Below are 26,466 nucleotides of genomic sequence, written 5' to 3'. Positions count from 1 at the left end.
GGCCTGAACCCACGTGACCGATCAAAGTCACAATAGGCGCCCCCTTTGTAAGGGCTTTCAAGTTTGAATGGAGAGCCACATTTTAGTTTGTCAAAACTGTACCACTATTTTCTGACAATCCTTTACAGCATCCCAATCAAAAAAGCCAATGAGAGCCATGCTCTATTTTACACACTGTTGCCGTGGCGATGGCAGACAGCCTCCATTGTTTTTCAATGAGAGTTTTAAACTTAAAGGTGCAATAGCTGAATAAATGTCTGCTGCTGCTGCCGTCCTGCATTTCTGTGTGTCTGTATGTGTGTCTGTATGTGCCTGTACTGTGGCCTAAGAGATGTGCCCTCTGCAGCGGTAAACAAAATCCCACACCTCACCTTTCCGGGTGAAAATTCTCCTCTCACTTAAAAGGCTCCCAGTGAGGTGACTGGTTCCACAGTTTGACCTTGGCCTTGAATAAAGGTCGTGTGCTCGTGAGGCGGTGCGCTCGAGGCGAGGGCCGCTTATTGCCACTTGTGGCTATATTTATCTTTACGATTTTGTATGTGAGCAGCAGGACATATAGCTTCTTACGGGATTAATAAAGTACTTATCTATATATCTATATAATGGAGGTACAGTATGTGCAGAAAGGTTAACTGGGCTGTTGGAGTAACATTTAGCTACCTCACTAAGTCAGTTAGCTATCTAGCTAGCTAATTCAATGCTACCGGTTGCTAACAAAAACTGGTAACGCCAGTTGTCATAGCAACCGTTTAGTTAATGTAATGTTAAATGTAGTTAAGTAGAACAAAATAACAATGTCAAACCATCCTCTTAAAACTATACAGCCCAGTTAACTGTTGTGCAGTTGGTGTCCAGCCAGTCAGCCGTTGTATGCTCGATGCTCCTGCAGGTCCTCCTCTTAGCCAGTAGGCAGAAGAAGGTGGAGCAAGTGCACTAGAACCAAGATATAATCTTTACAGTATCCATCTGTATTGACGACTAGTGGGACTAATCAAACCATGTAGACTATCCCTGTTAGCCTATTGGCGTATTTTATTAAAAGCTATGTGATTGGGTTCCGTGATATAGATTCTGTGAGCTCCCACCCTGATTTTCTGCAAAATTTCAGATCTGTGGCCTGTGAAAACAGGGTTAAAAATGCAGTCTGACACGCTGCAAAAAAAAAAAAAAGAGTTGAAACACTGAGAGCAGAGTTGAATGTTTGCAAATCAAGTTTGCAAAGGATAAAGCCAGATTTTCAGACATTCAAATCTTACTTTCCAACACTTTTTAGTTTTAAAATCATTTTGTACGTGTGGACCTTTCATTTAAGTTTCAGATCATTTTGCCTGTTAAGACAGGGTCAGAATGAGCAGACTTGAAGCCAGAAAGAGGTTTACACCAATGGTCAATGGTTCACACGAAGACGTAATCGTACCTGATAGGCAAAATTGAGGGCAAGACATGTATTGTCTATGCGCATGCTCATTAGAGGCGGTACTGCTCAGTGAAGCAGGAAAGGGCTTCAGTTCAGTAACGTTATAGTATCTGACAATAGAGATGAGCAGTCAACGTTAACTGCAGCTTATACGTTTACGTTGGACCTCGCAGCATAGAAGTAGAGTTTTTTGTAGCGATACAGTAGCTGAAAAAGAATCAGAAAAAATGGTAAGTTACTGCATCTCATTTGCTTGAACAATGCAGGAGGTGAGTGCTAAGCTAACGATAGCAAGGTGTAGGATTTCAGGAAGTGCATACCTGTTATACTTTTATGTAGTTTTTCAGCATAGCCTGTAAGCTGACAGGGCGACTACCACCATGAGTAGTAACATTATGCTGGGTAGGGCTTTCAATCAGCGTATGGCCCATATAATGCAAAGTGCAAACAAATTATTTAGTTAAGTAAAACATAATAGCATAATCGTCAGTGAAAATTTAAGATGCACGTACTAAGCTCTAGGTTTTCGACCGTGTCAACAATGAAAGTGACTGATAACTGTTACTCAGCTCCCTGTTTTTCTTTTTTTAAACTGTGCCAACCTACAGCTGGAATAAGCGCTTGAGTGTTAGAGTAATAACTACTACATTTTCAACTTTATTAGCGCACAGCATGTCCCATAGTATGCGCTCATATAGAGTGCAAGTATACAATATGTGCGCCATACTTTTCATACCCTTGTCCATGTGAAACACCCCCTCTCCATGTGTAACTCTTTAGCCTATCTGCCTGTCTATAGGTGAATGCTGGCATGTTTTAAACATTATTTCTATTGGAAGTTGATGTTATTGGCAATAACTGATAAGTAAAATATATATATATTAGTGTTTAGAGTGATATAACTTGAGCATAACTTGACTCTGTTTTTATGACAAAAGGTTACTGTAACTAAGGTATCTGAAATGCACAGCAAGTGCCATAAATTATGGTACTTAATCTTACTGGTGCATTATTATATTAAAATCCAGTGCTGCCTTTAAACAGTCTTTCTCAGGTATCTGGAACTCTATATTGCTCTTGTCTTGTTTTGCTTTTTTATTTTTAATTTCATTTTCATGTTTTGTTGTTGGCGGGTAATACTCTCTACATATTCTTTATTACTTGCCTTTCCTTTAATAGTTGGGAATTTTTTTGGCTTCTGCTTGTAGATGCGTTTCATGCTGCTGTTCAGTCGGCAAGGGAAGCTACGGCTGCAGAAATGGTACACAGCCACAGCTGAGCGTGACAAGAAGAAGATGGTAAGGGAGCTGATGCAGATAGTGCTTGCCCGCAAACCAAAGATGTGCAGCTTCCTAGAATGGAGGGACCTTAAAATAGTCTACAAAAGGTACACTAAATTATCAAAACCATCTACATGTATACTTATTTTCTTCATCCTTGGGTGGGTGTAAATATGACAACAACCAATCCTTTGACATAAATGTTAATGAACTGTGGTAATGTATAAAGATTTTCCCTGGGACACAAAAATAACAGACTGAGAAGACAAGGTCAAGATTTTCATATTACAATTACGTATGAAGTTTACCTATAGTTGCAAGAAAAACTAAATGCATTGTTTGCAGTTTCCTGGTTACCTGCATAAATTAGTCATAAAATGTGATATAATATCATCAGTTTGTTGATATTTGTTGGTCACCTATCTCAACAAACACTATTTCTAAGCTGATAAAGCAAACAGTCATGATCTTTCTTTATTCAACACATCCATTAAACAAATAAAGTGGTAGAAAAAGTAATGGCAACATTAGGCTTTTGATGTTAATAAACATCAGTTGGAGTCAGGTGTTGGCAACCTTAGGTCTGGACTGGAGGACGTTTTTCATAATTCTTAGAACTATTGGAAAGAGTTCCTCTTTTTTGTCTGTCCACACCTGAGAACTATAGACTGCTGTTTTGGGGGACTTTTTTAGCTCCTGCTTCAGAGTATGTACTTTTCCAGTACAACATGAAGCACAAGTGATGCATGTTTACATTGATTGACACGGAAACCAATGCAGCACTGGCAAACGGCAATGTTAAAAGTTTATTTTAGTAGTGTAGACAGCAGCTTTGGACCTGGAAAAAAAAACGCACAAACAGACTAAGTCTGAAGGTTGGGCAGCCTAAATGATGGAGAAAATTCTGACATCTTAACTGACGAATGCAATGTGAAAATTTTTGCTAGTTTTGTTGTTAAATGTTTTGCAGAAGTGATTATACCAACTATCAGCCTGATTACATTACTTCAATGTTTCTACTGGTAGTGTGAATGCAGGTCTGTTCTTGAGGGGTGGTTCCTAGAACTGATTTCCTGGAACTGTTTAGTCCAAAAGTTCTTGGAGTTCAAGAATGGAGGTTTGGTTTAGATCTACCTTGATGTATAAAAAGAATCAAACAGTGTCAGTGCGTTATTCACAAACATGATCAGCTAATGTGAACTATGCCTTGCATGAAAAGGAGATCTCAGAAGATCTATAATCAAGAGCTGTTGATTTGCATGTAGCTGGAAAGTATACATAGTACATTCAGTAACAGCTAAAACCAGAAAGATTTATTGGACCTGATTAACAGCTCTGTTCATGATTCAACTACATGCCCAACACTGAATTGACATGGGAGAACACCATGGACGAAACCATTGCTCTCCCAAAAAACACTGCAGCACACCTGATGTTTGCTAATGACCACCTTGACAACACTACTGGGGAAAATGTATTGTTGATAGATGAAATGCAGGTAGAATAATTTGGGAAGAACACATGTTTGGCATAAAAAGACAACTGCGTACCAACATGAGAACATCACCCCAACAGTGAAGTGCAGTCGAGGGAGCATCATGTTTTGGGGCTGCTGTGTTGAACCTGGACTGTTTGTCACTGTGGAGGGGGGAATGAATTATAGGCATAGGCATAGGGCATTCTACAGAATAATGTCAGGGCGGCTGTCCACAAGAAGTTCATTTCACTTCAAAAATTTTAATTTGTCCCATGGGGGCAATTCAAGGCAAATAGAACAGTTACACAGAATAGCAGCAGCCATGAAAGTATAATAATAGGATAATAATAAAAACCAAAAAAAGATAAATAATAATAATTAAAAATAAAAAAATAAACGATAAGAAGTTAAGATTTAAGATTAAGTCAAGCATTACGTTTGGAATAGGGCTGCAGCTGTTGAATATTTTAGTAATTGACTATTCTATTGATTATTCTGTCGATTAATCGAGTAATCAGATAAGAAACAATTTTGCGGTGTTAAAAAGCTGCAGTAAATGTACAAAATAGAAAATAAAAAAGCTAATTGATTTTCTTTCAAAATCGCAGACAAAATTATCTGCCAAAACTAAACCCATTTAGTACAATAAAGTGAATAATTGCAGAAAAACAAAAGAAAGCAAATTCAAATTAGTTAAAAAAACAAAAAATACAATCATAAACCAGGACATAAATATAACAAAAAACAAAAGATACATAAACAATCCCTTGAAGTTGTGACATTTACAGCTAAGTTTCCAAACTAGCTACAACTAAGGCACTTAGCCTTTATTGTCTCTTTTTGAAGCTTAGTGGTATTTGTAGGAGACAAAAACAAGGGCATAAGAAAGTTTAAAGAAGAGTCAATGTGTATAATTTCAACACATATTGTGTTGAAAAACAAAGCCAACCTAAAATTAAACTGATTCATGCAAAACACCTCTTTCAATGTCTCTCTTTATACTGGTGTGTACAGACTGGCACATGTATGCCTTTAAAGGAATATGTGGTGGTTACAATGAGGGAAGGTGAGCATGTCAACATGTCCAGAACTGAGGCTTGCCTTGTGTTTTAAGGCAATGTTTCCTGCTGCAGAAAACAGATGCCGTGATGCTGTGGATGTTGCCGGAATACACAGCAGGGACTTTGCCAGCGTTGAATAGCATGCTGCATTTGTTTTCCACCATTTGACGACTCTCCTTCTTGGACAGAGGACCTTCTTGGACCTTCTTGCTCTCCAAAATGTATCAAGACCTCCTTCTGCACAGTTTGGTTTAGTTTGCTGTTCCTCATCTTCTTCATCAATGGTGCTGGACTCCGATGATCCCAGTACAGTGTTGATGAACAACGTTGCACCCTTGACATGCATTACTAGGTTGTCTTGTGCTGTACGAGAGGCTCCATTTTCAATTATGTTGGGCTGCCCCTTCTTTTTGACAGCAAGTGCCATGTTTTGTACTGTGCTTTTGACCTTGAATGCTTCATCAACCGGCAAGAACTTAAGTTTTCTAAACCTGGGATCCAAAGCAGCAGCAATCAAGACTGTTTTTGGAGATTCAGGTTGAAAGACAGAAAATCCTTCCCATCTTACTTTGATCTGTTCTGCCACATAAGCCTGGTATGACCTAATTCGTGAAGTCTCAAAAGTTGAACTCTGTACTGACTTTTTGAGGCTTTGTACTAGCTGTGGAAGTGCAGAGTGCACATATTGTTGCCCACTCAGAAAAACAGTAGCTCCTTCAAAAGGCTCAAGGGCCTGGCTCAGCTCCTCAATCAAGTTCCACTGTTCAGGTAGTGGTGTTTTCCTCTCTGAATCACTGCTGCGTCAGAAAGTGCATCAGTCACTGGCCATCTTTGTTCCAGTAGACTGGATAACGTGATAATTGCTGTTCCAGCGAGTACGTACGTCTTGCACCAGCATAGGTTGTGGTGTGCCCTGCTGCTTATCATTTAGCTTTGTGCATGCAAGCTCACTCTTCTTAAAATGTTCAACAAGGCATCTTGCAGCAGCCACACACTTAGAAATAGCTTGATGGCTCCTAAGAGTGCTTTGCACAGTCATGTTCAGGGTGTGACCTGTACATCGCACTGACACCAATCCATACTTTTCTTCCAAAATCTTTACAGCTGCTACATTGTTGGGCACAACAGTTTTGATATTCTCTGGTGGAATGTCTTAACTTGGCAATAACATCCTCAAGTCACTCTGCAATATTTGCAGCTGCGTGTCTCTCCTCAAGGTGCATTGTTGTCAGGCTTTAGGACTCTATTTCCCAATCCTCCCTAAGAAAGTGATATGTCAGCAAATGTCGGTTGAGTGCAATGCTGTCTTTCTCCTTAAGGGTGTTCTTCAACTTGTCTTTGATTTTTTTTTTTTGTACTTGTTCTCCATCATTTTTTAATAAAGCAATTTTCTTGAAGAAAGCGTGTACCTGGGATTGAAAGTGTAAATCATCTCTTGAAAGCCTTCATCTTCCACCATAGAAAGTGGCTGCATGTCTTTGACCATCATGTTCAAAATGCTGTTGGAGAACTCTTTTGCTTGCTCAGTTGAACATGGTGGAACATGGTTCAATCTGAAGTGATCCCAAACTTTGGACATTTTCTGTCCAAAGTTGACCTGTCTATTCACCTTGCACCTTGCTACTTTCTCCTGCTTTCACCATTTTGCAATCCATGCGACCAACAAAATATAAAAAAACAACTTATATTTCCTCATACAGTGGGGCAAAAAAGTATTTAGTCAGCCACCAATTGTGCAAGTTCTCCCACTTAAAAAGATGAGTGAGGCCTCTCTCATCTTTTTAAGTGGGAGAACTTGCACAATTGGTGGCTGACTAAATACTTTTTTGCCCCACTGTACATGTCCACGGTGTAGGATGTTGTGTTTATCAGTTTCTCAAAGAATCGTTTTGTATTTTCATATATCATATCATATAATTGTATTAACAATTATATGATATGTCAGTGAATGAAATTACATATGACATGGCAGATATATTGTGTTATTAACACCCAAGAACAGATTTAAAGTATTATGTACGGTATACATTTAAGCAGCACATGTACATTTTACATGAGGTGAGGGAGTACCAGCATTTGTGAGGGGTCTGCATGCTGTCCTCAATGTCTGCTGCTTGCATGTGTTGTGAGTCCAATGGTACTACAGCAAACCTTGACTGCACTCTGTGGGCAGTTTCTGTTTTGCAGACTGATGGAGTGGAAGCAGTGAGTTATAGAGAATGTCATGACACTCTATTAAAAGAGTAGTAGAATGTTCCGGTTTATGCCAGAAGTGTTGAGCTTCCTTAGTAAGTACTGCCACTGCTGGCATTTCCTGCTCAGTACTCCATGAGGGGAGTACTGAGCTCTGGTGACGAGGGGGGCCAGAGAGCAGGGACAGGAGAATCAGCATACAGCATATTTCATCAGCATACTTGACCAGGTGAGATGAACCTGCAATCATCAGTATAGAGGATGAAGACTAGAGGTGAGAGGACAAAGCTCTGAGGGGAGCCAGTGGAGTTAAAGGAGAGGAGAGTAGGTGCCCCACTCACTAGAGTGAAAGACAAAGTGGCAGTTGTGACATTGACCAACACTCTATGCAATCTGTTAATCAGGAAATTTATGATCCACAGGATTAGCTGATTACCCCGGTTGAAGTAGGTGGAGAGTTTCTCTGCTAGGACGTTTGGCTGTAGAGTGTTAAATGCAGAGAAGTCGGCAAACAAGAGTCTAAGAGTGGTATTGGTGTTTGTGTGCTGAATACATGATGAAGATTTTTGCATCGTCCACCCCTCTGTGCAGTATGTGAACTGGAGATGGTCCATCAGCGGGTTGGTTTCCTTGATGATGTGGTTCTTTATGACCCTCTCCATAGCCTTCATACAAGGGAGGGTGACAGCCATTGGCCTGAGGTCCTTGAGAATGGGAACCACTGTGGAGTGCTGGAGTAGCTGGTGAACTATGTCACTGTTCATTTGAAACAGCAACTGAAACACGCCCCCCAACTGCTCTGCACAGCACCGCAGAGAGTAGTGTGTAAATGTACAGGTTAAGTGGCTGCAAACAAAACACTACCAAGTGAAAAACATGTTGTATGGCCGGCTTCCAGGGGAGAGAGCCATATACAGCTGAGAAACCAGGGCTTTTATAGCTTTAGCCCCTCCCCTCTGTCTCCCAGTTGAAAGCAGTACAGCTGACGACCCACCCAGGCTCCTGCTGGAGAAAGCACACACAAGAATTCACAGCAAGCCAAAAAGGGTGGTTCTGTCACATTAGTCATCTGCCATTAGCTAAGGTGCAGCCTGATGGCAGTGGGGATGAAAGATCTCCTTTATTGTTATGTGCTGCAGCGTAGCAAGTTGGAGGTGAAGAGGATGATCAGTGTATTCCAAGAGGGCTGCTACCTTTTATCTGTGTGCATCTTTCCACCACAGCCCTTAGTGGATCAAGTGTTGTTCATTAAGTCAGCTTTACATCCTTGTGCTTTATGCTGCCTCCCCAGCAGACTGCCGCATAAATTGCAAATAATGTCATTAATTTTTCTTGCAACTGTACCTAAAACAATTTAACATCAGCAAGCTGTGTTAAGAATATTATACTGTAGGATTCTTGCACATAGAATCCACCATATGCAATGCACAACCACCATAGCTTGGTTGGTCACCAGGTACAGACAAATTGAAGGACTTAGGAGTAGCGGTGTGCAATATGACACTATTACAGTGCACCTTTTTTGCATTTTATGATGCAACCTGACACTGCAAATGTTTAAAATAATTATTTTTGTCATTAATCTACACTCAGTACCCCATGTTGACGAAGTGAAAACAGACGTTTATGAAAAAGAAAAAACTGAAATATCCCCTTTACAGAACTATTCAGACCCTTTAATTAGTACTTAGTTGAAGCACCTTTTGCAGAAATTACAGAACAACGAGCTTTGCACACCTGTTTGGGGGATTTTATGCCATTCTTCTTTGCAAATCCCCTTAAGTTCAGTCAGGTTGGATGGGGGCCATCGGTGGACAGACATTTTCAAGTCTTTGCAGAGATGTTCAAGTCAGGGCTATGGCTGGGCCACTTTAGGACTTCACAGAGTTGTCCCTAAACCACTCCTGTGTTGTCGTGGCTGTGTGCTTAGGGTTGTTGTGATGTTGGAGAATAAACCTTTGAGGTCCTGAGCGCTGAGGAATAGGTTTTCATTTAGGATATCTCTGTACTTTGCTCCATTCAGCTTTCCCTCAACCCTGACCAGTCTCCCAGTCCCTGCTGCTAAAAAACACCCCAAAAGTATATTGCTGCCACCACCATGTTTCACTGTTGGGCAGCTAATCAGAGGTGCCTGGTTTCCTCCAATGTAACAGTTCAACCTTGGTTTCATCAGACCAGAGAATCTTCTTCCTCACAGTCTGATAGTCCTTCAGGTACTTTTTTGCAAACCCCAAGCAGGCTTTCATGTGTTTTTCATGTGTTTTGCACTGTCTTGCTACTCTACCATAAAGCCCACATTGGTCGAAGGCTGCCGTGATGGTTGTCCTTCTGGAACTTTGTCCCATCTCCACATAGGATCTCTGGAGCTCAGTCAGAGCTTGGGATTGGGTTCTTGGTCACCTATGATAGGTATAGGTATAGTTTTATTTATACATGAATTTTAGCAAATGTATGAAAAAGGAAAACCTGAAATATCACAATACTTCACCGAATATCAGAATACTTCTGTATTCTGTATACTTCTGTAAAAGTGATATTTCAGTTTTTTCTTTTTAATAAATTAAGACATTTCTAAAATTCTTTTTTCACTTTGTCATTATATGGTAGTGAGAGTTGATTAATGAGAATAAAATTAATTTAAACAATTGTAGTATCAGGCAGTACCATAACAAAATTGAAAAAGGTGGAGGGGGTCTGAATACTTTCTGAATGCACTGTATTAAACTGCATTAGTTTAAGCTGTTGTACAATATCAGCTGCTAACTGTGTGTGTGTGTGTGTGTGTGTGTGTGTGTGTGTGCGTGCATATATTTTATTTTTATTGTATAACTGTGTACTCATGCAGGTATGCCAGCCTATATTTCTGTTGTGCAATTGAAGAACAGGACAATGAACTCATCACACTGGAAGTTATTCATCGGTTTGTAGAGCTGCTGGATAAATACTTTGGCAGTGTAAGTCATACATGTCTAAATCTCTAGGAGCATGTGAACATTTCCCCTGTTGTATAAAACATTAATGACTTGTGTTTGTTTGTGCAGGTATGTGAGCTAGACATCATCTTTAACTTTGAGAAAGCCTACTTCATTCTAGATGAATTTCTGATGGGTGGAGACATCCAAGACACATCAAAGAAGAGCGTCCTCAAAGCCATTGAACAAGCTGACCTACTGCAGGAGGTAAGCTTGGCTTTAGGGTTTCGCCCATCACCTACACCATGGAGAGTTAGAGTTTGGGTTTCTGTCCAGTTTGTATTTCTATTGTTTAGCAGGTTATTACAAATAATATTTACATAAAATCTGGTAAAAAGTTATGCCATGTGAACTCAAATTGACTGTACCTCTTAAAATTAATACAATATAATATAAACTACACAGTCACATTCACACCAAATGTGAAACACATTTAATTTTTTACAAAACCTGAAATTTTACTGTTTTTAGTCAGGGGTTTCTAAGGGTTTGGTATTTACAGCAGTTTTAATGTTGGCACCTGGTCGTGATTTTGTTTCTTAGTATTGTGATAGAAATATCTTACAGGTATGTAGCAATCAGACATTTAATTTATGAATTAGAATTATTAATTAATTATTAATTATTAATTAATATCATAATGACTTGGAGTACCAGACTCTCTGATGGCGGTCCACTGGTCCTGTTTTGGATCAGTTAGTCTTCTGGTTCAACAATGAATCTCATCTAGATGGTTCTTTGATTCATCAGATTTGGAAACTAAAAATATAAAATTAAGGAGATTATTCAATAATAATCCTGCAGCACAGGTAAGACAATGTTCTTACTCCTAGTTGTATCTCTCTTCAAATCCTACAAGAGGTTTGGTATTAGTTAGGTGAAAGACCACTCACATTATAACCAACCACTCTTAACATTACTGTGTTCCTCATTAGATAATAGTATTTACACTGAAGAAAATTTAAACAAATGTCACTATGAAGTATGGGTGGAAATCTTTAGGCATTCCACGATTTGATTCGATTGCGAGGCCAATGATACGATTAAAAAATGAAGCGTCATTTCTATACTTGCTATCTGTTAAAACCCCACCATCCGTATTCGGGCCGGAAACTGTATTTCCGAAGATCATTGGCGTAGTTCAAATGAAGCCCAACAAACTATATGTCATTTGAAAGCAGAAAATCTCACAATTCAAATGGTAACCAATTTAGGATTGAATTATCACACACAGAGCAAAATGGCAATTTTTGCCTTTGCTGATGTGTATCAATTCACTCATAATGAAACGGCAAGTGTTGTATATCAGTTTTTTCGAGTACAGTGAATAAAATGCCCCAGGTTTTTAGTTTAAGAGATGTATTATGTTTGAGTAAAAGCCATAAAATGATTGTACTGCACTTTTCAGTCCTCATTAAGTTTTAATTCTGTTTGTTCTCCAGTTGTTTTCGCTGTTTTTTTGTTTGTTTGTTTTTCACCTCAAATAGACAAGCAGACAGTAGATTTTGCAGATTTACATTCTGCAGACTCCTGCTTTCCTTCTGATTCAATTTTATAAATGTCTCCAAACTGTTTAATGTTTAATGAAACATCCGCTGCTCGTATAGTTTTTGTTTGTTCCACCATTTTCTGACGTAGATCATGGACCTAAACATACGAGCCTAAATGTTTTTGTAGTGCATGCACTACAGGCATGCATGCATGTAGGCTGTTTGTAGTCTAGTAGTGGTAAACCGTGTCTGACTGGCAGACTTTATTCAATCAAATATTAAAATCAATTATTTACTTTTCCACATTGTTTCAGAATCGTTTTAAAGTGCATCGAAAAAAAATACTATTTTTTCCCACCCCTACTAGAAGGAGTGAAACTTTACATTCTTTTGAATTGGTGAATATTTGAACATTGGTTTAGTGCCCCTTTCTTATCATTCCGCAGTTTAATCCCACAGACAAACAAAAACTTTTCCTGGTGGTCCATACAATGTATGTTTTGAAATTCATATTTCTCTTCAGATTATATCCTCTCCTTCCACTCAGCAAACAATTTTTGAATACTGGCTGTTAAATAAGTTGTCTTTAGCTTTGAACATTATTATTATGGTGTAGTATTGAACCAGATCTGCTAATTTGAATAATTTTGATTGTAAGAAGAGTGGATTGGTGTGGTCTCTGCAGTGTTTCCCATAGGCTGAGAATTTAATTGTAGTGGTGGGCACGGCGGAGTGGCATGGCGCAGCGTAGAGTGGGGTTGTGTGACTTGGCACGGTGCTTGGCGAGTGGGTTCAGAATGCACTAGTCAAACCAAGTTTTATGAACTCTATTACAGAAAATACTCACTATCATTAACAAATAATTTTGAAATAATTAAAAATGATTTTTGAAATTCAGATATTAAACAAATGATTCTATAAGCATGAACAAATATTTTCAAATGTTCTTCAGATTTCCACTATTTAAAAAGTAGACAGTTTTTGTCTGAGCAGTGGGTTTTTCTTGGCTTTGAGGAAAAGTTTTCAGGTCCATTTATACTAATTCTTAAGCATGCAGCAAGGTGCGCTCCTTGGAGTTTACCCCGTGTATTTTTTGGAGAATGAAGAGTGAATGTATAGTACTTCTGTAATTGTTGCCCCAGACCTCAGCAGTAATTTAAGCATGGTAAAACTAATGAGTGAAGTGAATGAAGTAATGAAGTGAATTATGATCCAGTATGTGATTGACTTTAAGATTGAGACCTTAAAATAGAAGTCTAGTTGCCATGACTCAGATTCTAGATAACGGCACTTGGATGTATGGATGTACCACAGAATATGTCACTTTGTGGTCGACACTTTGAGTAAAAAAATTGGTTTTAAAAAACTTGAGAACAGTCGTGACCTTCCTGTTCCTAGTCTTCTGCAAGGTTAGTGAAATGATCTCCTACAGTCTGTCACTTTCCTCTACAGTAATACTAACTTACCACAGTAGATACTGTCATCATTTCAGAACTCAAGCTCTTTGAACAGAATATTTGTTTCTGTTGTTTGTGCTTACCTAGGATTACCACACATCTTTAATCTCAATAAGTAATAATTTATTCAGAACCTGATTGATTGTGGTGTCACTAAAATGCTGTTAATTGTATCCATCTTCCAACAACTAGAAATGTTCAAAAAGATTACTGAGACTGAGAGAGTGTTACGGAATGTAAGATGCTTCTTATCGCTGGTACTCCAAGAGACTGAAGAGATAAATCATCTTCTTTGACTGGTGTCAATAAATATTTAATGCTGAATTCTCATTTTCAGAGTTTTAATTAGGTACAGTAGCTGTTCCAGTAATCAAAGTTTTTTATTTAGCATTTTTTTGAAGCCTTACTCACTCAGCACAAAATCTAAAAAACATTTTGTTGTTTTCTAGTCTGTAAAAGTTGCCTTTCAAACACTACCATAATCTTTTAGATCCGTTAATGGATCTACACTGTTCACACGTCTTGTCAGAATAGCCATTCACCAACCATCCTGACTTCCATCCATTATAACATGGCATTCACTGATGATTTAAACAGAAAATACATTTTCATATTTCTGAACCAACTTCAAACGTTTGTCTTTGTGAGCTTTAGTAAGGGGTTGCCAAAATGCAGTGTTATGGACAAGGCCAACTGCCAGAGGATCCTACATCAAGAGGATTTTGAACCTCTATGTACTCAACAGTCTTTTTACTCTTACTATTAATTTGTCTTATTGACACTTTCTTTATTTGGTCTTAATCAGACTAGTTTCGATGAGCTCTGAAGCAGTTAAAAATATTTTCATAATAGATGATGTCATGGTTCACAGAATTCCAGTTTTTTATTTTCAGAAAGCGCTTTCATATTCATACTGCATGAGGACTGTGACTTGCATAATGATAAAGAACCGTCTTTAATTTAGTGTGTGTGACAGGGTCCCTCAGTGTAAGAACTTTTGGCAGAGAGTTTTAGAAATTTATTGTAAGTCCTTGTGGGAAGAAAAATCATAAAGCAAAATGTCTAGTACAGTATTTACACCATTTATAAAGCACACTTCCAATCTGTGCAAAAACAACACAAAAAAATACACAGTCCTTCCTTGACTTGTCTGAGACGCACTCACAAACGGTGCAAAAACGCCCAAAAAAAAAGTCTTTCCTTGACCTCTCCGTTACCCTCTCTGTTACGCACACAACTGTCGACTCCTCTCTTCTCTGCTGGATGAGGTGTCTTTTAAAGCCTCTAAACCCCTGACATCATGTCCTGTAATTGTTTTTAATGGTTGGAACCCAGGACCCGTTGAGTGAGGTGTGTGTTGTGCAAAAAATTTTTGAGAATGTTTAAAATTATGGCTATAATTGTGTAGATAGAGCAGCAAGTGTGCACCCTCGATGCCCTATATTAGGTGCTTGTGACCGGCAAAGATGCTATGACAAAGGCGAGTTATAATGGCACTGTTTATGTATGTTTGTATGCATGGAAATGTGCCTGTTTGCGCGGTGGCTACCAGCGCATTTTCTTAATGGCTGGATATGGGCTGCGGGTCTGGCCTACGACTATCTGTGTGGAACTCACTCCGTCACTATGTATCATTTGCCATGCGAAAGTCAAAATGATGTCATAATCATGTTCTTTTCACTGTTTATTAGTGTGATTGCTGAAAAATGTCACATGAAATGATCAAATCCCTTCTTTAGTGTAACTAATGCTCCTACTATTACTGGCACAGTTCTCGTTTTAAAGTTCCACATACTGCTGATCTTAATTTCCAGGTCCTTGTATTTAGCAATTTTCTCAGTATCTTTTGTATCACATTGAATGGTTATATCAATCAGCAGGCAAGTCTTCTCTCTTTTATTGTGCAGCACAATATCTGGATCATGCTGTCAGTTACTAATGGAACATCCTACGAGATGGTTATATTGATGATGTTGACAACTTTCTGACTGATATTTACGCAGCAATCCAGATATGAGGCAAACTGTTTTCTTGTAATGTATCAAAGCCATACCAGGATTTCGCAGATGTTTCTTTGCAATCGAGTTTCTTTTTTGCATTTTGCATTTTGCAGTGTTGCTCTAGCCATGTTCTTTGTCCGCTTTGTATTTCTTTGTCTTATCTATCTTGATGTGGACCTGGCATGCAGAGATTATTTTCTTGTGCTCACAGCTAGATCTTCCTATAGGATTTGATGGTGCTCTGAATCCTTTGTTTCCATCCCGGTTCTTTGTAGGCAGTCTTTGGCAGCATTTTCTGCTTGACTCACCGGCTATGACTGCAGCAGTTGCATAAATAAGTTGGTTGACTACAGTGAGATTCAAGTAGTTGCCTCTTTCCATCTTTGCTAAAGTGGTATTCACTAAAGTGATTTGATGTTCAATTCAGTTTGTTTCAATTTATTTTATTTGTATAGGTCCTCTCAGGTCAGTAAGGGCTTAGCTTTCCAACACCATCAAGATACTTACCTCAAAGAAATGAGGTGAGCCAGGTAATTATGTTTACGCCCCTGAGAAATGGTCAAGCTTCACCATAGAATTTACGTACTTTTTCTGCGCATTTGGATGATGGGACGCTACACGCATGAAGAAGATGCAAGATGCCGTCAAGCTGAAGAAGGAGTCCTACCGAGCTTGGTTGGCTTGTGGGACTTCCGAAGCAGCTGACAGGTACTGCAGGGCCAAGCGTGCTGCAGCCTAGGCGGTGATGGAGGCAAAAACTCGGGTATGGGAGGAGTTCGGTGAGGCCATGGAGAAGGACTACCTGTCGGCCCCGAAGAAATTCTGGCAAACCGTCCGGCGCCTCAGGAGGGGGAAGCAGTGCTCTACCAACGCTGTTTACAGTGGAAGTGGTGAGCTGCTGACCTCGACTGGGGATATTGTCGGACGGTGGAAGGAATACTTCGAGGATCTCCTCAATCCCGTCAACACGTCTTCCATAAGGGAAGCAGGGGCTGGGGATTCGGAGGCTGATCCATCCATCACCCAAGCTGAAGTCACTGAGATAGTTCGGCAGCTCCTCGGTGGCAAAGCACCGGGGGTGGATGAGATCCGTCCCGAGTACCTCAAGTCTCTGGATGTTGTTGGGCTGTCATGGCTGACACGCCTGTGCAACATTGCGTGGTGTTCGGGGACAGTACCCCTGGATTGGCAGACCGGGGTGGTGTTCCTCTTTTTAAGAAGGGGGACCGGAGGGTGTGTTCCAACTACAGAGGGATCACACTCCTCAGCCTCACAGGGAAGGTCTATGCCAGGGTGCTGGAGATCCGGTCGGTGGTCGAACCTCGCATCCAGGAGGAACAATGCGGTTTCCGTCCTGGGCGTGGAACACTGGACTAGCTCTACACACTCTCGAGGGTGCTCGAGGGTTCATGGGAGTTTGCCCAACCAGTCCACATGTGTTTTGTGGACTTGGAGAAGGCATTCGACCGGGTCCCTCGTGACATCCTGTGGGAGGTGCTCCAGGAGTATGGGGTCTGGGGCCCTTTGCTGGGGTACAAACGGAGCAGGAGCTTGGTTCGCATTGCCGGTAGTAAGTCAGACCTGTTCCCAGTACACGTTGGACTCCGGCAGGGCTGCCCTTTGTCACCGGTTCTGTTCATTACTTTCATGGACAGAATTTCTAGGCGCAGCCAGGGGCCGGAGGGAGTCCAGTTCGGGGACCACAGGATTTCATCTCTGCTTTTTGCAGATGATGTTGTCCTGTTGGCTCCATCGAGCCAGGATCTCCAGCGTGCGCTGGGGCGGTTTGCAACCGAGTGTGAAGCGGCTGGGATGAGAATCAGCATCTTATAACCCTTAAAATGTAAAGACAACAGCTAGTTTAATTTGGGTGTGTTGTTCGTCCGTGTGCCAAAAAAGGGGCAAGGTGACTAAGAGGTTAAAAATGTTTGTTTTTCACTAACTATGCATAAACACGGTTTGCTTTTAGTGCAATTAATGGCCTAGCACCTTCATAACTAGGCCAAGAAATCTATTGAAGGCATAGTACAGAACAGTGTTGTAAGAGACTGTAGATACTAAGGCAGAAGTCTGGGTGAGAGAACATGGTCGGACTGACAAAGTTGGTTCTGTGGATCTGTGGTTCTAGCTACTGATGTACAGTGTTTAAGAGACACTGAAGAATGGAATATCCTTGCATGGATTCACATGGTGTGTGTGTGCGCGCGTGTGTGTGTGTGTGTGGTATTATGAGGACAAATAATACCTATTAATATTCACATTGTGTGGACTCAGCCTTCCTTGTGGGTACTGGTCCCCACCATGTAAATCATTTATTTTAGGGTGACAGCTTGATTTTTGGGGCCTGGACAAATTTTGACATGTCCTGACATTTGTGCTTTTTTCAGTGTTTTATAAACATATTAATGTCTAAAGTCTAATAACACTGTAATCAGCACAAAATTGGCTACAATAATATGTGAGCATCAAGTTTATACATTATTGTGTTTTTGAGAAAAAAGTGGTTATGCATGGTTAGTGAAAAACTACAATTTTTTACTCACTGAAATAAGACCATAAAACACAAATAGAACATTGGTTCACAAGACTTTGGATGACCTGCATGTTGTAGGCTAAAGTGTTTACTTCATAGTGCTGTGAATGTCATCTTGTTCACACATTCACAGTAAACAATACACTGATTTAAATTCTCTAAGACACTTTTTGTCCAGAAAGGCCATATGTAAGAGGGTGTGTCTGAGGATGAATAGTCATGTGATTTACCTGAGAACAGAAAAAGACGCACTGAACGACCAGACAAAGGCGCGCATAATGAGCCTTTCAGTCAATGTAGATGGGACGGATTAGTGCAGCACAATACAACACAATGAGTAGCCAAACGATCCTCATTTGAGTTAAAATCAGTGTTTTTACTCTGAGGACAAGCTAAACTATTTGTCTCTGTGAGGAATGTAAGGAGCGCCGCTTCACGTGCGTAACGCGCCATCATCCAAACGCGCAGAAAAAGTAAATTCTATGATGAAGTTTGATATTTTGTGTCATTTCTCGGGGGCGTGCACATATTTACCTGGTTCACCTGAGATTATTTACATGTGAACAGTGGACAGTGTACAAGGCGGGGTCGCATTACCTGTAATGAGGTGAGATGGGAAAAAACTTCTTCTCCTTACGTTCATACGGATTAAATAAAAAGTGATGATTTGTTTTTGACTTGAATTGTTTCACTCAAAAGAAAACATTTCAAGCTTTCTAGCCATATAATTCTTATTTTTATGAGCCAAGTATTCGCTGAGATTCTGGTTGTTTTATTTATGCGTCTGTGAAGAGAAATGGCAGAGACAGAAAAGTCCGAGAGCGCACCCTGTCGGCTTTCTTTATTTAAAAAAAGCACAACGTTTTGTTGTTATTATGATGGTATACCACTAAAAGTAGACCCTTTACAGATTTGAATGATATACTTCTTTTATCTGTACGATCAGAATTGACGGAGTAATTTAAGTTTGTTTCGGCCTTATCAGAAAAAGATGCGTCAAAACGCGCCGGCGCGTGCGTCGACCCCAGAGGGTTAAAGTGAGGGGTCAGAGACTCAAGACCAGAAGCTGCAATACTGGGGAGGTTGGAGGTTCCAGACAAAATACATTCTGTTTTGCTCTTATTCAAAAAGAAAATTCTGTGACAGCCAGAGTTTGATGTCATCCTGTGGATGGATATTTGCTCCACTATGCTCAACTCACTGGACCCATTGCAATTTGCTGTCTCCTACACTCTGTTTTCTCACATCTGTCTACATTAGGGCACACATGTCATAATGCTGTTCAATGACTTCAGCTCAGCATTCAAGTGCAGTCATCCCCCACCAACTGGTGAGGAAACTCTTTCAACTGGGCCTCAACACTCCACTATGTAAATGAATTCTTGACTTCCTGACAGACTGCATTGGCAGGAGAACATCAGGCACCATCACATTCAGCACAGGTGCTGTGTGATCAGCCCACTGCTGTTCAAACTACTAACTGCACATCAAAGTCAGAATCCAACCTCATCAAGTTTGCTGATTATACGACATTGGACATTAATGGTCACATTCTGCATTCAGCCACTATTACTGTGCAATCATAAGTGCATATTCGACATATAGCACATCTGCACACACCCAGGACTTTTGACTCTCATCCATTCAATCCTGTTTAAAAGAAAGTCACCTCTGACTGTGCACTTGCACTTCACTTTTACATTTCTAACATTTGTTTAATGTTTACTGTTATATTTAATGTTTATTGTTGTTGGTGGTTACTTGTGGCACTATCTATGCCACTATCTATCTTTGGTTCACACACATTTAATTTTTTTTTGTCTGCTGTGTGAATGACAATAAAGCTTGAGTTGAGTCAGCACAGGACGTTCATTCTTTTTGATAACTCCTTCATGTCTATTAATTTCAGGAAACAAGCTATGATGCAGTGCTCCTTCACATCAACTTTTCAAACAACCAGTCATACCAAGTGGATTATTCAGGAGGCACTCCAAGCAGGAGGCACACTCTGTTAGGTTTTAATTAAGATCACCTGGCAAACTGAGATTGATAGCAGTTATCTAAAAACATATGGAGCCACAATAAAGCAAGCAAAAATTTTCATAGTAAAAACATTTTCATATTTTTCTGAACTGAAATAGTATATTGAAGACATTCATTCATTATCCTGTGTCTTTATTATTGTTGATGAAGATATGTTCTTCGTTTTTTCTATTTATTGTTGGGATTGCTGTTATATGTTCTTTGTTTTTTCTCTTTATCATTATTATTATTATTATCATCATTGTTATTCCTCCATTTGCTCCTGCACCGTTCGACGTAGAAACGTCATTCAGCTCAATCAGGAGAGTGTTGCTTCTACTATTTTCGCCGATATCTTTTATATTTTCCGAGATATTCCCGGTTTTGTCAGAATTTTTTCCCCTAGAAATGAATGGAGAGAACGTTAAAATCCCCTTCAACTTTGTCCTCTTTCAGCTTTAACTGTGTCAGTGTACTTTGACCTAGAAACACCATTTGATCTTTAAACGGGTCAGAAGGCATTAATTTAAAAGTATTGTATTCAGCTTATTGATATCTATTACGGTTTTTCTTTAATCGCAGTTTACGTTTTATGGTTGTTGTTTTTTTTTAACTTTCTGAATTTTACATTGGTGTGTATGGGAGAGAGGGGCTTCAGCTTTTTTCAATTTTTTTATCTCTTTTCTTCTCATCTTGTGTCAACTTTCAGCTATATAAACAATTAGTAGAGATTTTTGTCTTCTTTCAGGTAATGCGGTTCTCATTTTGATAGGACCTACGGTTTTTCCACCAGGTGGCCAAACCCACAGAGAGTGACTGCTCAATCTCTCATTCACTCCCATTTTTTTATGAGCTCCAGGAGTTTTGCTGAAAAACGTGAATGAAGGCTGTTTCTGGCCACCAATCCTTCATTTTTTAGAATATCTTCACAAAAAGTGGATCGGTCTCTTTTTTGAAGCCTCCTGGCACTGTTAGTGAAAGAATTATTCAACATTCACAGTATTGTTATCCTGTGTCTTTATCGTTATTATTATTATTCCGACATTTATTCAGTCACTAACTCCTCCCGCATACTTTGTGCTAGAAAGACCATTCAGGTATCAAAATGTTCAGCTTTTTAAGAACATTTCTGCTTGTATTCAACTTTTTTATACCTTTTATACTTTTTGAAATATTCAGCTTTTTTCAAATTTTTTGTCCCATTGAAATTAATGGAGAGTGTTGAAATCCTCTTCAACTTTGTCCTCTTTCAGCTTTAACTGTCAGCATACTTTCAGCTAGAAACACCATTTCACCTTTAAATGGTTCAGAATGCATTAATCTGTTAGTCTTGTATTCAGCTTTTTGATATGTTACAGTTTTTGATTAATCGCAATTTATGTTTTATGGTGTTTTTAGGCCTTTTCTGAATTTTACATTGGTTTCTATGGGAGCGGAATGTTCAAAGCTAGAGTGGTGACATCAGCAGCCAGAGTGGGAGAAGCTGTTAAGTTTACTGAAAGTTTATTGAAAATATATCTCCATGGTAACTATAAGATGCACACAAACATTAATACATACACAGAAATATACATATATATACACACACACACACACACACAAACATACACAGACACCCATGGACAGACACATTGACATGTGACAATGACATACATTCATTGATGCAGACATGCAGCTACACAGACAGACACACAAAAACAAATACAGAAACATACCTGTGGAAAGACACATTCATACATGTCCAGATATACTCAGACAAACAAACACACATATACATTCATTGATACAGACATGCAAATACACACATACAATTACACACAGATGAACACAAACATTCATACACATAAACATACAGACATATTCAGACACCTTTCATTGCATTATTTTAAAATAAAAGCCAAGAAACAGTAACATGAGCTTAAAATGGACATTGGCTATTGGCAAACAGCTTCAGGCACCAACTGAGGACATTTTTAATGTCAGCCATGTCTTCTTCCAGGAGGGCTGGTTGGACTTTCACAATAACAGTCTACAGTTATCTGTAGAAAGTTACTGCACCTTTTTAAAGGATAGTGACTATTCAAACTTAAGATTCCACCTTCAATTGAGGGTCATCTGAATGTCTCACAGTATGCTGCACTTTCAAAATTAAAGCCTTTGTTCTGGATTCTTTCAAAATAAAAGCCAAGAAATAACAAAATGAGCTTAAAATGGACTTTGGCTCTTGGCATACAGCTTTAGACACTGACTTTTCAATGTCAGCCATGGTGTCTTCTCCCAAGAGGCCATGTACGGCCTTTCAAAATAAAAGTCTACAGTTATTTATAGGAATCTATTATACCTTAGAAAAGCATAATGAATATTCAAAATAAAGTTAAGATTGTAATCTAAGATCACGCAAGTCTTCTGCAGCACTTTGTCCTTTCCAAATAAAAGCCCTTTTATAGGCTTATTTCAAAATAAAAGTCCTGAAACCGCAACATGACCATAAAACAGACTTTTGCAATTGGCATACAGCTTCAGGTATCAACTGAGGCCATTTTAAATGTCAGGCATAGTGTCTTCTTCAGGAGGACATGGTCAGACTTTCACAATAAAAGTCTACAGTTATGTATATGAAGTTGCCGTAGCAATGCAAAGTACAATAAACATTTAAAGTTAAAGTTCAGATCTTAACTCAGGGTCACATGAGTCTGCTGCAGTCTGCTTTGGTTACACATCATTTACCTTCTATTTTTCAGCAGTATTTATCAGTTTTAAAACTACACTATATAGTCTTTCTACAATTTCACTTTTTTGCTATTTCATTCTTCCCTTTTCTTTCTTTAACTCATATTTAAGTCCTTCAGTTCTTCCTTCCTTCTCTTCTATCCTATCCTGCTACAAAGGTCCTTCACTACACTGTCTTCTTGCATGTTAGTGTAAGGCTTCTTTGTCTAGCAATTGAAAGCCAATTTATTACTACTTCATCATATCCTTCTCTTCCCACCCGTTTCAGCAATGTTTTTTCTTTTAGCTAAACAAGTTAAGCTTCCAACTCCAGTTTTACATTTCAGCCTCCAGGATTCGTCAGCATTACATTTCAGCCTCCAGGATTCTTCAGCATTGCATTTCAGCCTCCAGGATTCTTCAGCATTGCATTTCAGCTTTCAGCTTATTCAGCAATGCATTTCAGCCATTTTCAGCATTTTTTGGGCAGCTCCATTCAGCTTTCAGCATTCGCACGCATTTTCAGCAGGAAATGCATTTGTCTAGTTTAAGTGAGTCCTCCATTTTAACATCTCTTTTTTTTTCTGTTTACAGGAGGATGAGTCACCAAGAAGTGTATTGGAGGAGATGGGCTTGGCATAATACAGAGCTGTGTTGTAAGAGACTATAGATACTAAGGCAGAGGTCTGGGTGAGAGAACATTGTTGGACTGACTGACAAAGTTGATTCTGTGTATCTGTGACTCTAGGGACTGATGTACAGTGTTTAAGAGACACAGGAACGAAATATCCTTGCATGGACTCGCATGGTGTGTGTGCTTGTGTGTGTGTGTGTGCGTATGTGTGGGTGTGGTATTTCAGACATTATGAGGACAAAACCTGTTTAAATATTCACATTGTGTGGACTCAGTCTTCCTTGTGGGTACTGGTCCCCACCATGTAAATCATTTATTTTAGGGTGACAGCTTGATTTTAAGTTAGGGTAATGGTTAAGGTTAGGCAAGTAGTGGCTATGGTTAAGGTTGGGGTAAGTCCCCCTGTGGCCAGTCACACAACTTTAAAAGGCTGCTTAAGTTTTAGCGTAAAAGAATCAGATTTCAATCAGTTAGTTGTGATTGTTAAATTTAGAATAAGAGAATTGGTAATGCCAATGAGTGTCCTCACAACAATAGTAAGACAACTGTGTGTGTATGATTTAAGCATTGGGCTGTGTATGGGGTACACTTTAACTTGAATGTGGCTGTTGAGGGGGCTGGGAGTTGTGTAATCACAGTGGATACTGGCATTATTTATGAATAGCGACACAATCACAACTTGTGAATGTCTGTCAGGTACATTATTGTAGATGAACCTAGGTCAGGGATTTCATTAACAAAACCGGAAAAAGAACTGGGCATATCTTAATTGATATGTTTTATATTGGTTTTTTTTGTTTTTTTTTTTGTTTGTTTTTTTTGTTTTGTTTTTTCAACAATTCTCATGAAAGTACCAAATCCAACAATGTGCTAGTCCATCTCTCAGTACTTTCAGACGTCCCTAGACGTCCCATCCGTGGTTTTAAATTTTAAAGGCTCAGGAATTTCACAATAATGGGGAAGCAATTTGCAAATGTTATTTAAACTTGAGAAAATAGTCAGATTGTAGTAACAATTCTCTAAGTCAAAATAAACTGCTGTACGATCATGATAATGAAGAAACAATGTATTATCTTTGTGTTTGAACAATTTTGTTTTTTTTTTACTAAATAGGAGCTCTATGCCACAGAGGAAGAAGCTCTTTCATGCTTTGGGTATAGGCACAGTACTTAGTAGAATCAGTTCATTGTTGGTTTTGATTTGCACATGACATTTGTTGACATTCATAAAAAATATAGATTACCACCAGACTTTTCAAGCCAAATTCTACAACCTTGTTTTTGTTGCTTTTGTTATTATTCCCTCTTGGTTGCGTACATGGTTATTTATCAAGGAAAATAAGATAGGCAGGTGCAGGTGAAAAACACAAACTGTCATGTTATCAATATTAGGTCAATAGGAGTGCAATTTTCAAACATTTTGAGTACAACAGTAAAAGCTGTGTTCAAATTATGATTTACTTTTGTTATAGGTAATATTGGTTAATAACAATATGGTGACTATAATGGCTTCTGTCTGTTGCATCATTATACAGCCATATACTATAGTCATTTAAGTTCCCATAACTTACTAATTAAGAGGCAAATGGTACATAAACATAACTGGACAAAGGACCATAACTACAACATTAACTAGATGTTGCCACAGGTCTTGTCAAAAAACATGTCATGAGTTGTCTTTTGATTATTTTGTGTTTTAAGAATTTCTCTTGAATTTCTTGTTGATGTTAATATTAATTTTTGGCACATCTTGCCTAAAACAGTAGGCCTAGGATTACAACTGCATTGCAGATTGTAACCAAAAACATCTGACTTTTGCATTACAGCATATGAACCATTCATATTCGTATTACAATTAAAACATTTTAATTTAAATGCAACTGAGAATCACGTCGCAGTTTGTTTTCCTAAATGAAAACACACATGTTTATTTTAAATAAAATAATATACATTTATATACACAGTACTGTGTAAAACTTTGAACCAGTTTAGATAACACCATCGGGAACCAGGAGTCCTATAGCAGATGGTCTGGCCCCCACAGAGCCCAGATGCAAACAACGTGGAGTCATTCTGGGATCAAAATGAAAAGACAAAAGACAATGCAACAGCCTAAAACCTACGGAGGAACTGCAGCAGCTTCTCTAAGGTACCAGAAGAAAGTATGTGCAGGTCAAACCAGAAGGAACTCCTGCTGGCTTAAGGTCAAAGGGAAGTGTTACAAATACTTATTCAAGTTAGGTTTGGTTCCCTGTACAGTGCTTTGTATGAAGTTAACTGATGAATGAAAAATGCTTAGTCAAATTAGGAACTTGACATTGTTTTGCTGATACTGGTACTACATATCACGCAAAATTCTAATTGATTGTTGTTAGTTTTCAGTTAATAAACGGAATTGCCCTGTAAATCTTTTCACAGTTTTAGCTCTTAATTTGTATTGTGAGAGTGCTAGTTATCTAAATTTGAGTTTTGTATAAAATGCAGGATAAGCAGTACTGCTATACTCCTTAAGTAAAGTATAGCAGGGTCAAGTATACAGTAAATGATCTTCCTGTACGTGTTGCTTGCTTTGATAAGTTAGTTAAAGCTGTTTAATTCAAAGTGCATTTCTTAAAGAGTACTATGTTTGAAACCAGTTTTGAAGGTACAATTAGAAAAAGAAATAACAGTTCACTACTGTCATGGTGGGACCATACTTGTTTTTGATTGCATTTTTGACTGTTTTTAATTATTATTTTTTTTTTTTTTTATTAAGGCAAGGACACATTTTTTTTATCATGATTTCATTAATGTTGGAAAGTTGTTTTTTTTTCTTTTTTTAGTGTCAATTAGCATCTGAGTTGATTTAGTTTCAATTGCCTTGTAATCATAAAAATGATAAAGTAGAAGGCATAGTCAAAAAGTATGCACCACATTCTGACATATAACTAAATTTGACCATTTTTGTATTTTATAATAAAAATTTCTGGCAGGTGTATGTGTGGTTTTGCTTAAGGCAAAATGGCAAAGATAAAATGAAGAAATTAAAAACAAAAGTAAAAAATTTGATATCCTATTTCATTGGTGAAGCTATGTTTCATATGCCATGTTCAGAAACATGCCTGACTGAAGCATTAGATTGTAAGAGACAAGACAATTTTAAAATGCATGCTATTAAGCCTTAAATGTTAAATCTTAGTGTACATACAGTGGGTACGGAAAGTGTTCAGACCCCTTTAAATT

General features: G+C 38.7%; 1 protein-coding gene across 1 annotated transcript; it reads left to right on the top strand.

The window, feature by feature from the left end:
* The first annotated feature begins 1,481 nt into the window (after positions 1-1,481).
* Positions 1,482-25,651, top strand: ap1s1 (adaptor related protein complex 1 subunit sigma 1). The gene is made up of 5 exons (XM_026295942.1): positions 1,482-1,647; positions 2,626-2,804; positions 10,274-10,382; positions 10,470-10,607; positions 23,206-25,651. Exons 1-5 carry the CDS (start codon positions 1,645-1,647, stop codon positions 23,251-23,253), a joined length of 477 nt encoding a protein of 158 aa, XP_026151727.1. The 5' UTR covers positions 1,482-1,644; the 3' UTR covers positions 23,254-25,651.
* Positions 25,652-26,466: the final 815 nt, after the last annotated feature.

This window comes from Mastacembelus armatus, chromosome 18 (genome assembly GCF_900324485.2).
Source record: "Mastacembelus armatus chromosome 18, fMasArm1.2, whole genome shotgun sequence".
In the NCBI taxonomy this organism is placed as follows: Eukaryota; Metazoa; Chordata; class Actinopteri; order Synbranchiformes; family Mastacembelidae; genus Mastacembelus; species Mastacembelus armatus.
This window is presented reverse-complemented; position numbering and strand designations above follow the sequence as displayed.

What these genes read in the sequence shown, in the direction of transcription:
- ap1s1 (XM_026295942.1), top strand. An exon ending in TGGATAAATACTTTGGCAGT is followed by an intron (nt 10,383 to 10,469) that starts GTAAGTCATACA and finishes TTGTTTGTGCAG; the next exon opens with GTATGTGAGCTAGACATCAT. An exon ending in AAGCTGACCTACTGCAGGAG is followed by an intron (nt 10,608 to 23,205) that starts GTAAGCTTGGCT and finishes TTCTGTTTACAG; the next exon opens with GAGGATGAGTCACCAAGAAG.